Raw genomic sequence first — 11958 nt, forward strand, 5'->3', positions numbered from 1 at the left:
CTCCTCCTCCTGGTGGCTCTTCAAAATAAATCAATAAATCAGGACTGAATGGTGGCAAGCTGAAAAGTATTTTCAAGTCACTCCTGTGAAAGTATTTTAAAGGGACACTGTGTAGTATTTATGGGTTTATATAACCCAAAATCCACTTTTTTATACATATTATGTGCTCCTGCATTGTCTAGTCGCTGTATAATAGTTTTTGTTTCATTTTCGTAGTGTTTCAAAAAGTCATGTAAAATAACATGGTCGCGGGCCGTGGTTGCATAGCCACTGTTAGCAGAGAGACGCCATGTTTCTACGGGAGCCTGTAAGGACAAACGCGAGAGAACAAATCAAGCGTCTCTTTACTTGTAGCTGAAGTCCCGCCTCCTCTCTCTCCGCTTCGTCTGCTACGGCCGCGGTAGCTCCGCCCTCTCCCTCGCCTCACGAACCTCATCTGCTGACACGGAGAAAGACGACGAGGACGACATTTGACCGGCTGAGGACACCGTAGCGCTCAGAGGGAAGGGAGGGGGTGAGCAGAGGAGCAGTTCTTTGTTGTAAATTTCAGCCTCTCCTCTAGATGGCACTATTAACTACTTACTTCACCTTTAAGTAAGTATTTTCTCTCAGTCCATGTTTATTACAATGAGGGGGAATCACAATGTTCAATGTGTCGTAGGTACCCTGTGTTTTATTTTTCAATGGAACATTTGTCAGTGTCAATACAACTTTTTCTACTACGTCAAAACTTGACGTCAGTGTTGCTCCATACTCCTCCTCCTCCTCCTCCTCACCACCTCCTCTCCTTCAGCAGGAACATTATACAGAGTCCACTACACAGTCCACTGGTCAACATGGTCGCCTGCACACTGTGCGCAGTTGGACTTTTCCTCGTCCTCCTCCTCCTCTTCTTCTTCCTCCTCTTGCGCTTCCCTTACTTTTTCCAGGATGTCCGCTTCGTGCTCGCCGTCCTCAAATCCAGACTCAGAATCGTCCGGTACATGAAGACCAACTACACCATCCTGGACGCGTTTCTGGACGCGGTGAAGACGCAGCCACGCAAGCCGTTCCTCCTCTTCGAAGACGAGTCCTACACCTACCGGGACGCGGACGCGCTCAGCAACCAGGCCGCCAGAGTGTTCCTGCAGAGCGGACTCGTCAAACAGGGCGACACGGTGGCGATGTTCCTGGGGAACGAGCCCATGTTCGTGTGGCTGTGGCTCGGTTTGGTGAAGATCGGCTGCTCCGCTGCTTTTCTCAACTACAACATCAGATCCAAGTCTCTGTTGCACTGTTTCAGCTGCACCTCAGCCAAAACCCTGGTGGCTGCTGCAGGTGAAGCAACAACTGTTGAATATTATTATCCTTTATAATGATGAAGTCAAATTCATTCATTATAGTTTTTGTAGTCTCCAAATTATATACAAACTAAACACAAATATGCAAAACTTTCTCAAAATGCAATAACACCTGAATTTAAGAAAGAAAGAAAACATTCCCATTGTGTCACTGACAAATCTAACTGTATTTTATATATAAAAAAATAAATGGAATGTGACACATTGCAAAACACTCGATAAAGTCAGGGGCAGCTGGTTAGACTCCAAAGGTTAAACTAGTATTGTGTTAACTGGTCACATGTTGTATGAAGACTATAGTTAGGAAAGTTCATGTGTCTAATATTTAGATTATATATACTTACTTTATGTACTTTTTAAGGGTGCATAAAATCCTCCTAATATGTCACAGAGACTCAGGAATAATGTTCATGTAACAAACTGAACTCACCAACAACAACAGTACAGACTAAATATTTGCATTAAAAAAAAATATTTTGCAGACTGCAAATCATGTTTATGTTTTGAAATCATGTTTTAGCATGTGGCGCCACCTACCGCCATCTACCAATCATTGCAGTCAGTAGAGTCTCAGCTGCCGAGCAACCACGGGTTGCCAGTTACGTTAGAAAACGTAACCTAAAAGACCTCGGTGTTTTGAATTTGAATGTAGTAACCGTTTTTGGCCACATTCTTACATATGGCGCCTTTAACTTAAAATGTATACAGTAAGATGAGTGGAGTGCAGACACAAAATGTAGGAAGTAGAGATTCATTATCAGTGTCGTATATTAAATGTATGTTAATAAAAATGTGTGCATCCCTTGTTATTGTTAAACCTCTATTTTATCAGATGGAGGACAAAAACAAAACTGGCCTTAAAAAGTGCCATCATAGAGTTTCCTGTACGCAGAGTGGACAAGTAATGCTACATTAAAAAAACATGTCATTTACCAATTATGGTAATTATTCGGTCCTAAAATATAGTCATAGATCACAGCGTAAAGTCTGTTTTGGTAATTACTGAGAAATCCACAGGGGGGCGATAGAGGTTCTCAACTGGAGCTTTAAGATTTTGATGCCACAAATGTATGTATGACTAATCTCTGCTTCATAATCTAAACATTAACTCACTGTCTTCACTGCAGGGAAGCAAACACACCAGTGGCTGCGAAGGATAAGGATTAAATTAAATTAAATTAAATATAACCTTGTCATTGGTTTGTATTTGCAGAGTTACAGGACGCTGTGGAGGAGATCCTGCCCAGTCTGTTGGAGCAGCAGGTCACAGTTTACATCCTGACCGACAGATGTCAAAGTGCAGGCGTGCAGAGCTTCACCGACAAAATGAGCCAGGTCTCCTCTGGGCCTCTGTCCAAGGATTTAAGGTCACATTTGACTTTGCAGAGTCCAGCGGCCTACATATACACATCTGGGACAACAGGTGACCTACGTCGGCGGCTAATGTGTGCGCGATTACACCGTACAAGGAAGCAAATGTAAGCGATGCTGTGGTTTTTGTCCTCCTCACCAGGTCTTCCTAAAGCAGCGCTGGTCCTACATGTCAAAGTGTGGGCCTTATCTATGGTTCAGCTGTTCTCAGGAGTGAAATCCAACGACGTGATCTATGTCACCCTCCCTCTGTATCATAGCACCGGCTTCCTCGGCGTCACTGGAGCCATTCAGAGGGGTATGTATGTAAGTGTGCTCTTGGGTAAAGGTAAAGGCATTATTCACAGTTTCTTAGTATAGCAGTGTTTCATGTATCTGTCGCCCCCTGTCGACTGATGGAGGCACAACAACTACATTAGTAGCGTTAGTAAAGCGAGACGGCTGCACACTGTTGATGATGCATGATGATGGGTTATTTTTGAAGGCGCCTTTCAAGACACTCAAGGTTGCCATGCAACAAAATAATAATAACAAAAAATAACTGGACTAACACTCTCCCTAAACCACTGTCTGACCAACTACCTGCTGCTGCTGTTCCTGCACCACGCAGCTCCAAGCTGCCTGGATGCAGTCCAGATGAGTAAGGCTACATTGAGAGACAGAATCCACGATTAAGGATTATTGTAGAAACTAATCTCATGTCTCTCTTCTCCTTATCTGAGACAGAAGAGGGCGGTCATGTAGAGTGTTTCGGTAATTATTCAGAAGTCCTCAGGGGGGCGCTATTATCAACAGATCTGGGTGAGAGTGAGAGCAGCTGGATGTCACTGCCCTGTGTAACAGACCGAGGCTAATGTTAATGTTATTTGTTGTTTTTGAACTTTTTCTCCGCCTCGACAGGACAAATAAATGTCCCTCTTTGAGTCTTAAGTGCTTAAGCTCCAGTGTGTAAAGATTACTGCCATCTAATGGTGGTGATAATGCAGAATGGTGTACTTTGCATTACATATAAAAACAACCAAACAATTGTTATTTTTAGGTGGTAAGTGGTGATACACTTATTCAAGCATGATAATGGGTTAGGGTGTTCGATTTCTGCCAATAAACCTTCCTTAATTTTATACCTTTGACCTTTAAATTCATGATGTGGAACATACTGTGGGATGTAGCTGAGCTCATTTCATGCAGCTGTGGAACAAAATTAAAGGGCAGGTTTGTGCCGACTAGCTACTTACTGTGGAGCAGTTTTTAGTCTTGGGAAGTCCAGTTGTGCTTCCCAAGTATGCAAGTACGTACTTGCAAGTACATACTTGCATACTTGGGGTATTAAGAAACGGCCAGTGTGTCCCCAGGACCAGGATTGAGAAACCCTGCTGTAGAGCTCTGTAGCCAGGTTTTTTCTACTCAGCCAAGTGTTTTGTCAGAACTTTTAAAGGGACAATGTGTAGTATTTATGGGTTTATATAACCCAAAATCCACTTTTTTATACATATTATGTGCTCCTGCATTGTCTAGTCGCTGTATAATAGTTTTTGTTTCATTTTCGTAGTGTTTCAAAAAGTCATGTAAAATAACATGGTCGCGGGCCGCGGTTGCATAGCCACTATTAGCAGTGAGACGCCATGTTTCTACGGGAGCCTGTAAGGACAAACGCGAGAGAACAGATCAAGCGTCTCTTTACTTGTAGCTGAAGTCCCGCCTCCTCTCTCTCCGCTTCGTCTGCTACGGCCGCGGTAGCTCCGCCCTCTCCCTCACCTCACGAACCTCATCTGCTGACACGGAGAAAGACGACGAGGACGACATTTGACCGGCTGAGGACACCGTAGCGCTCAGGGAAGGGAGGGGGTGAGCAGAGGAGCAGTTCTTTGTTGTAAATTTCAGCCTCTCCTCTAGATGGCACTATAAACTACTTATTTCCCCTTTAATTCATGATTCATGAGATTTGTTGCCAAAACTGCAAAATACAAAAAACCTACTGTATCCTTCACGTTTGTCCCGTGTCCCCCTGCTGTTGTTCGTAGGTATCGTCGTGGCACTGAGGAGCAAATTTTCTGCCTCTCAGTTTTGGGACGACTGCAGAAAATATGATGTCACTGTCATACAGTACATAGGTGAAATTATGCGCTACCTCTGCAACTCACCAAAGGTTTGTACTGTGTGTGTGTGTGTGTGTGTGTGTGTGTGTGTGTGTGTGTGTGTCGCGGGATTAATAACACATTCAAGTCACCAAAATAACAAACCTAACGACATGTTCTTGTGTTTCCGTGTATTGTTTCCTCACAGAGACTCAGTGATCGCACACACAAAGTAAGACTTGCGATAGGAAACGGGATCAGAGCAGATGTTTGGAGGGAATTCAACAGCAGGTTTGGAAACATTCAAATCAAAGAGCTTTACGGAGCAACAGAGGGGAATCTGTTTCTGCTGAATTACAGCGGAAAAGTCGGAGCCGTCGGACGAATGAACTTCTTTATCAAGGTGAAAGTTTTGTGAAAGGTTTTGCTTTAACGTTATAGAGTTAAAGGTGTTCAGAGATAAACTAAGATAGTTTGTTGTTGTTGTCTTACAGATGTTTTCTTCATATACTGTGATCAAATATGACGTCGATAAAGAGGAACCATTAAGGGATTCATCTGGTTTCTGCACAGAGGCTGATAAAGGTGCATCTTTAGATCTAGATACTATAGATGTAGATAGTATAGACGTAGATACTGTAACTGTAGATAGTATAGACGTAGATACTGTAACTGTAGATAGTATAGACGTAGATACTGTAACTGTAGATAGTGTAGACGTAGATACTATAACTAGATAATATAGACGTAGATACTATAACTGTAGATAGTATAGACGTAGATACTATAACTGTAGATAATAGCTGTAGATGATATAGATGTAGATACTATAGCTGTAGATAGTATAGATCAGGGGTCACCAACCTTTTTGAGTCAGAGAGCTACCTTAAGGGTAAAAAATAATATGGAGGGCTACCATATAATATTTTTTTGTTTGTTTACCATTTAAATTATTAATATTATGCATTCAACTGCATACACATTCCTTCCAGTGCTTACTCCTAACGATTACCAGTTTTTATAAACAATATCAAAGATATTTTACTGACAGATCATACGGATACATGCAAGTGAGGTGAAGTGAAGTGAGCCCGCGGGCACCGTATTGGCTGCCCGCGGGCTACCAGGTGCCCGCGGGCACCACGTTGGTGACCCCTGGTATAGATGTAGATAGTATAGATGTAGATACTATAGCTGTTGATAGTATAGATGTAGATAGTATAGATGTAGAAAGTATAGATGTAGATACTATAACTGTAGATAGTATAGACGTAGATAGTATAGATGTAGATAGTATAGATGTAGATAGTATAGATGTAGATACTATAGATGTAGATGCTATAGATGCAGATGCTATAGCTGTAGATACTATAGATGTAGATAGTATAGATGTAGATAGTATAGATGTAGATACTATAGCTGTTGATAGTATAGATGTAGATAGTATAGATGTAGATGCTATAGATGCAGATGCTATAGCTGTAGATAGTATAGATATATATACTATAGATGTAGATACTATAGATGTAGATAGTAAAGATGTAGATGCTATAGATATAGATGCTATAGATGTAGATACTATAGATGTAGATACTATAGATGCAGATGCTATAGCTGTAGATACTATAGATGTAGATGCTATAGATGCAGATGCTATAGCTGTAGCTGTAGATACTATAGATGCAGATACTATAGATGTAGATACTATAGATGTAGATAGTATAGATGTAGATACTATAGCTGTTGATAGTATAGATGTAGATAGTATAGATGTAGATGCTATAGATGCAGATGCTATAGCTGTAGATAGTATAGATATAGATACTATAGATGTAGATAGTATAGATGTAGATGCTATAGATATAGATGCTATAGATATAGATGCTATAGATGTAGATACTATAGCTGGAGATAGTATAGCTGTAGCTTGTATAGATGTAGATACTATGTAGATCAGGGGTCACCAACGTGGTGCCCTCGGGCTCACTTCACCTCACCTCACTTGCATGTATCCATATGATCACTCAGTAAAATATCATTGATATTGTTTATAAAAACTGATAATCGTTAGGAGTAAGCACTGGAATGAATGTGTATGCAATTGAATGCATAATATTAATCATTTAAATGGTAAAATAAATAAATAAATAATGGTGCACATATGGTAGCCCTCCATATTATTCTTTACTCTCTTCTTTACTCTTTATTCTCTCGGTCTCAAAAAGGTTGGCGACCCCTGATGTAGATAGTATAGATGTAGATACTATAGATGGCTACATTTTTAAACTTCGTGTCCTCACATTTGACAATTTTAGGCCAAAAAATTGAATTGGATAATAGATAATAAATTTGAAGTGTAAGTGAAGGTAGACACTTTTAGTCATCATGTCAGGTCATCATGTAGAGAAACTACGGACATACGTTAGAGTTGTTTTTATATATGAACTTTCCGCAGGTGAGCCTGGACTGATGGTCTCTAAGATAACAGTAAAGACTCCGTTCAGTGGTTATGCTGGAGACCTGCAGCAGACGGAGAAGAAGAAGCTGCACGATGTCTTCAAGAGAGGAGACACGTACTTCAACACGGGCGACCTGCTGTGCGTCGACGTAGACAATTTCATCTACTTTCACGATCGAGTTGGAGACACGTTCAGGTGAGTTCACCCTGTGTTTCACTCACAGCCAGGTAAAAACGTGATGCGTGATGTTTTTTTTTTTTTTACTTTTGTCAACAGGTGGAAAGGAGAAAATGTGGCCACTAATGAGGTGGCTGATGTCATCACGCTGGTCGACTGCATCAAAGAAGCCAATGTGTACGGAGTCAAAGTTCCAGGTAATCTTTGTCTCACAGGTGCAGCAACGAAAATAGGAAGAGCAGGATAGCAAATAAAAGTTATTTTAACATTTATGAAGACTTCCAAAGGATATGCACTTTAAATCAAACAGATAATCTTATTTAAAGGTGCCATATGTAAGAATGTGGCCAAAAACGGTTACTGCATTCAAACCTAAAATACCGAGGTCTTTTAGGTTTCGTTTTCTGACGTAACTGGCAACCCGTGGTTGCTCGGCAGCTGAGACTCTACTGACTGCAATGATTAGTAGACGGCGGTAGGTGGCGCCACATGCCAAAACATGATTTCAAAACAAACATAAACATTTGCAGTCTGCAAAATATATGTTTTTAATGCAAATATTTTGTCTGTACTGTTGTTGTTGGTGAGTTCTGTTTGTTATATGAACATTATTCCTGAGTCTCTGTGACATATTAGGAGGATTTTATGGCCAGTTGCTTTAGATTTATTACATAATGCACCTTTAATGTACGACAGATGAATCTATTTGTACGTGTAAAATGTACGTTAGGCAAGAGCCTTGTAAAACAAAGGCTGCCATCTTGCACCGCTGTGTTCCTGTGGAACCACCACATGTGCATGTTGCACTTCTGTAGCAGACGCCTTCCTGCACAGTCAGAGAAAACATAAACCTGATGCATGATTCAACTAAAAAGGAGGAAACTGCAGAGAGAGAGTGAGAGATTGGAAGAGAAGCGAGAGAGTGTTTACATCCTTTCTGGTCTCTGAAGGCTGCCGTAGTTCCTTTGATGTGTTTGGGAAAGGGAAGAGTGAGCAGATGAGTCTTGACGGGTCTGTCGGGTTTTCTGAGGACACGCGACACGACTTTTATAGCCTTTACTGATTTTGAAACTGACTTGCAGGTCATACAAACTGAAAGACTGTGGCTCACACATCAATGACCGAAGCCAACTGAACACATCAAACTCTGAAAATGAGTTTAAAGGGTAAACAAACACTCGTCTTCGTCTCCTGATGCCCTCTTTTTCATTGACTCTTGGCAGCGTGTGTTTGCAGTCGGGTCAATAGTCAGGACACACTACCCGATTTCGTCCAGAAATTCAAAACATGTTCGATTGACTGCGACTGAGGTCAGGTCGAGTCTATTGCCCTCACACAATAGAGAGATTTTTGTGCCAACTAGTCATGACGACTGTCCCCATCTAGTGCTGACTGCTGCAGACTCTGCTCAACTGTGAACCCATGGGTAAAATCAGGCCAAAGAATCTTGTCGTGTAGTGTGTCCCCAGCTTACTAAGAGATTCTCCTCTTCATGCATTATTATATATACGTATATATATATATATATATATATATATATATATATATATATATATATATATATATATATATATGTGGCTCAGTACAAATAACTGTGAGGTAAAAACTGAAAACTGTCCTCAGTTCAGGATTTTTTAGGCATGTCAAAGAGCAGCAGTGAGTCACTTCTCTACATGGTTAATCAGAAATTGGAGGTTTGATACCAGTGCATTTACATTTATATTCTGTACAACAAGATCATGTTCAACAGTGATGTTTGCAGACTTTGGTCCCCACTAAAGCATAGAAGTATGTGTGTTAATGTGTGTCTCGATGGAGACATTTACATGATTTAAAACCTAATATTTAAACCCGTTGCTACTTTTTTAATCATTCAAATTGGAATTAGGAATTTCTTCATCACTTTACACAGATTAATATTGATTTTGTTGCTAAGTTGCAGCTGCATTACTGTAGTAAATATAGATCACAGTCAGAGGGAAGTCAGTCTAAGCTTTGCCTAGAACTATGTTCACACCAAGGTTATAATAGTTTATAGGGAATTTTTATTTAGTTTTGACTTTGTTTTTAAAATAGTTTGTTTTAATTAGTTTTTAGTGTGGGTTTGCTCGTCTTTATTTTAGTTAGTATTTATAAAAGGACTATGTATGAAATACATTTACAAAGATGAAAACTAAGCGCAGCGTCGCTACAATTTTAGTCACTTTTATAAACGCACAATTCATTTTCAGTCAGTTGTCGTTTCTTTTGTACTTGTAGTTTTAATTTTTTATTTCAGTTAATTACAACAACCTTGTCCTACACAGAGCAAAAGTCCGAAAAGTCTTTTTCACGTCGGCCATGTGGAAAAATATCAGCGAGTCGATCTTTGCTTCTGTGTGAAAGTTCAAGTCCCTGTGCAGATACGGCCTGTGCTTGGGCAAAACGTACGTAAATAAAAGAAACAACTGGAGCAAAGGTGAAAACGGAGCACGATAGCCTACATTGCAACAGGTTATTGATGCGCAACTCACTTCAGAGTGAACTTTATCAGAGAGAACAATGAGGGTAAAGACCAACAAAGTGATTTGTCCATAATGTTCAGTCTGTGTCAACTCTCTCTGTCTGACACTGTCTGACCAACAGCTTCACTCAATATAGGTTTATACGAGACACGTAGATTATCTGTGAGTTCAGTACAGTCAGTGTGTGTGTGTGTGTGTAATTTACTGTATTCTCTTCTGACTCTGACTTTATTAATACATGTTACACATTAAAAATGCTGGTAAATAATCTAAAACACGCTTGTATTTGCTGAATTATCTGTAAGGGAGGATATTACACACTTTTCAGTTATATTGCGCTTATTCTGATCTGATGCAAAACACGGCGAGTTGTGTGGTTGAGATTCTGAACGACCGATAACCACATATTATACATGCTGTACATACTGTACATGAACAAAGAGTTCTCATGTCCTTTGACTGTGGCTGCAAAGAACCTGTACTTTGTTAATGTTTAGACAAGTTTCAGATGAGGACAGAAGACAAAGTGCAAACAAAACGGGAACATTCATGTTTTCTTTTAGTCTTAATGATTTGTGACGTTGAAAAGAAAACACACGTTATGCAGAATTAACACCTCTTAACCCTCAGAGGTTCAGATTGACATCATCACAGTTTTTTATCGGTTGTTGTTCTGTGTTTGTTTGTCTTGCAGGTCAGGAGGGACGAGCCGGAATGGCCGCCGTCACTTTACAAGTCGGACACACATTTGCCACCGGTGATGTTTTTAAACATGTGGAAAACTTGCTGCCGGCCTATGCAAGACCACGCTTTATGAGGCTTCAGGTGCATTTTTAGGAAATGTTTTGTGTTTTTCTGCACAATTTCATTGAATCATTTAAAAATGTATCTACTTGTATATTAATTATTTGCACTGTGATTGTTACAGAGTTCTTTGGAGGTAACGGGCACGTACAAGCTTATGAAGAGGAAGCTGGTGGAGGAAGGTTACGACCCCAATCTCATAACAGACCCGCTCTACTTTCTGGACGAAAAAGAAAACGATTACATTCCATTTACGCTGGACATATTCAACGGGATAATGTCAGGAACAATCAAAATTTAAAGTTCCTTTCATTGCTTCTCTTTTAAAAGAAATGTAATATTCCCACACAGTGTGACTTTCACGCTCATGCAGAGAACGTGATCCTGCTGCACCGAGACTGACGTGACGTTTATTTTAAAATATACGTTGAAAATGATTGCAGAACAACTGTTGCTTTAAAATTAGCAACAACTCAAGTGTTTCCCATTGAGAAAACAGCTGTTGTTGTTGTTGTTTTTGTTGTTGTTGTCGTCCACACAGCAACTTCTCACTGAGCTGTGGATTCTGTTCTGCTGGGGCTGTCGTCAGTGTAGGTGGTGGCCTCTTCTCTGCCCTGTATACAATACAGCTCTCTGTGTGAGAGACTGCTGAGCATCTGGTGTTTGATCCAGCCCCCCCCCCCCCCCCCCCCCACACACACACACAAGCATCACAATAAAATAACAAAGGAAAAAACAACGAAAAATGCTCTGATTTTCCTCTTTCTTCAGTTATGCTTAATCACAAAGATTTCTCCTTCTGTTTAAATAGAGCGGCTCCTTAGAACAGCAGCCGTTCTGACAGTAGGAAAGTCACAGGGGTAAATAATGAAATGACAGCTGAGTTCCATTTAGCTTCATCACTTTAAGGATGCTACACCCAAAGCGTTTGGGCCTATGTCAGCTGAGATGTGGACCCTCGTGTGGAGGATAAAGCAGTAGAAGGTGAGTGAGTTTAAGGGCACGCGGTGGTTCACTGATCTGAACACAGCCATTGTTAACGTGATCAATAACATGTTCCTTTCCTGCTAAAACACATCAAAATGGCTCTCACACACGCACGCTTTAGTTTCTTATATTATCTTCTTCTTTTCCTTAGTATTATCATAACAATATGCATATATATATATATATATATATATACATAGCATGCTTCACTATGCTCTATGACTGTAAAAATATAAACATA

At 40.4% G+C, this 11958-nt stretch overlaps 1 protein-coding gene across 1 annotated transcript; it reads left to right on the forward strand.

The window, feature by feature from the left end:
• Positions 1 to 836: 836 nt before the first annotated feature.
• LOC310930630 (long-chain fatty acid transport protein 2-like) lies at positions 837 to 11127 on the forward strand (the record flags this gene model as incomplete). The annotated part of the gene is made up of 10 exons (XM_083893665.1): positions 837 to 1317; positions 2554 to 2763; positions 2854 to 3009; positions 4733 to 4857; positions 4995 to 5189; positions 5281 to 5371; positions 7242 to 7440; positions 7522 to 7619; positions 10621 to 10751; positions 10855 to 11127. The coding sequence occupies 10 exons, from the start codon at positions 837 to 839 to the stop codon at positions 11029 to 11031; spliced, it is 1863 nt and encodes a 620-aa protein (XP_083749791.1). The 3' UTR covers positions 11032 to 11127.
• Between the last annotated feature and the right edge of the window lie 831 nt (positions 11128 to 11958).

Source organism: Microchirus variegatus (genome assembly GCF_963457635.1).
Source record: "Microchirus variegatus genome assembly, chromosome: 8".
NCBI lineage: Eukaryota > Metazoa > Chordata > Actinopteri > Pleuronectiformes > Soleidae > Microchirus > Microchirus variegatus.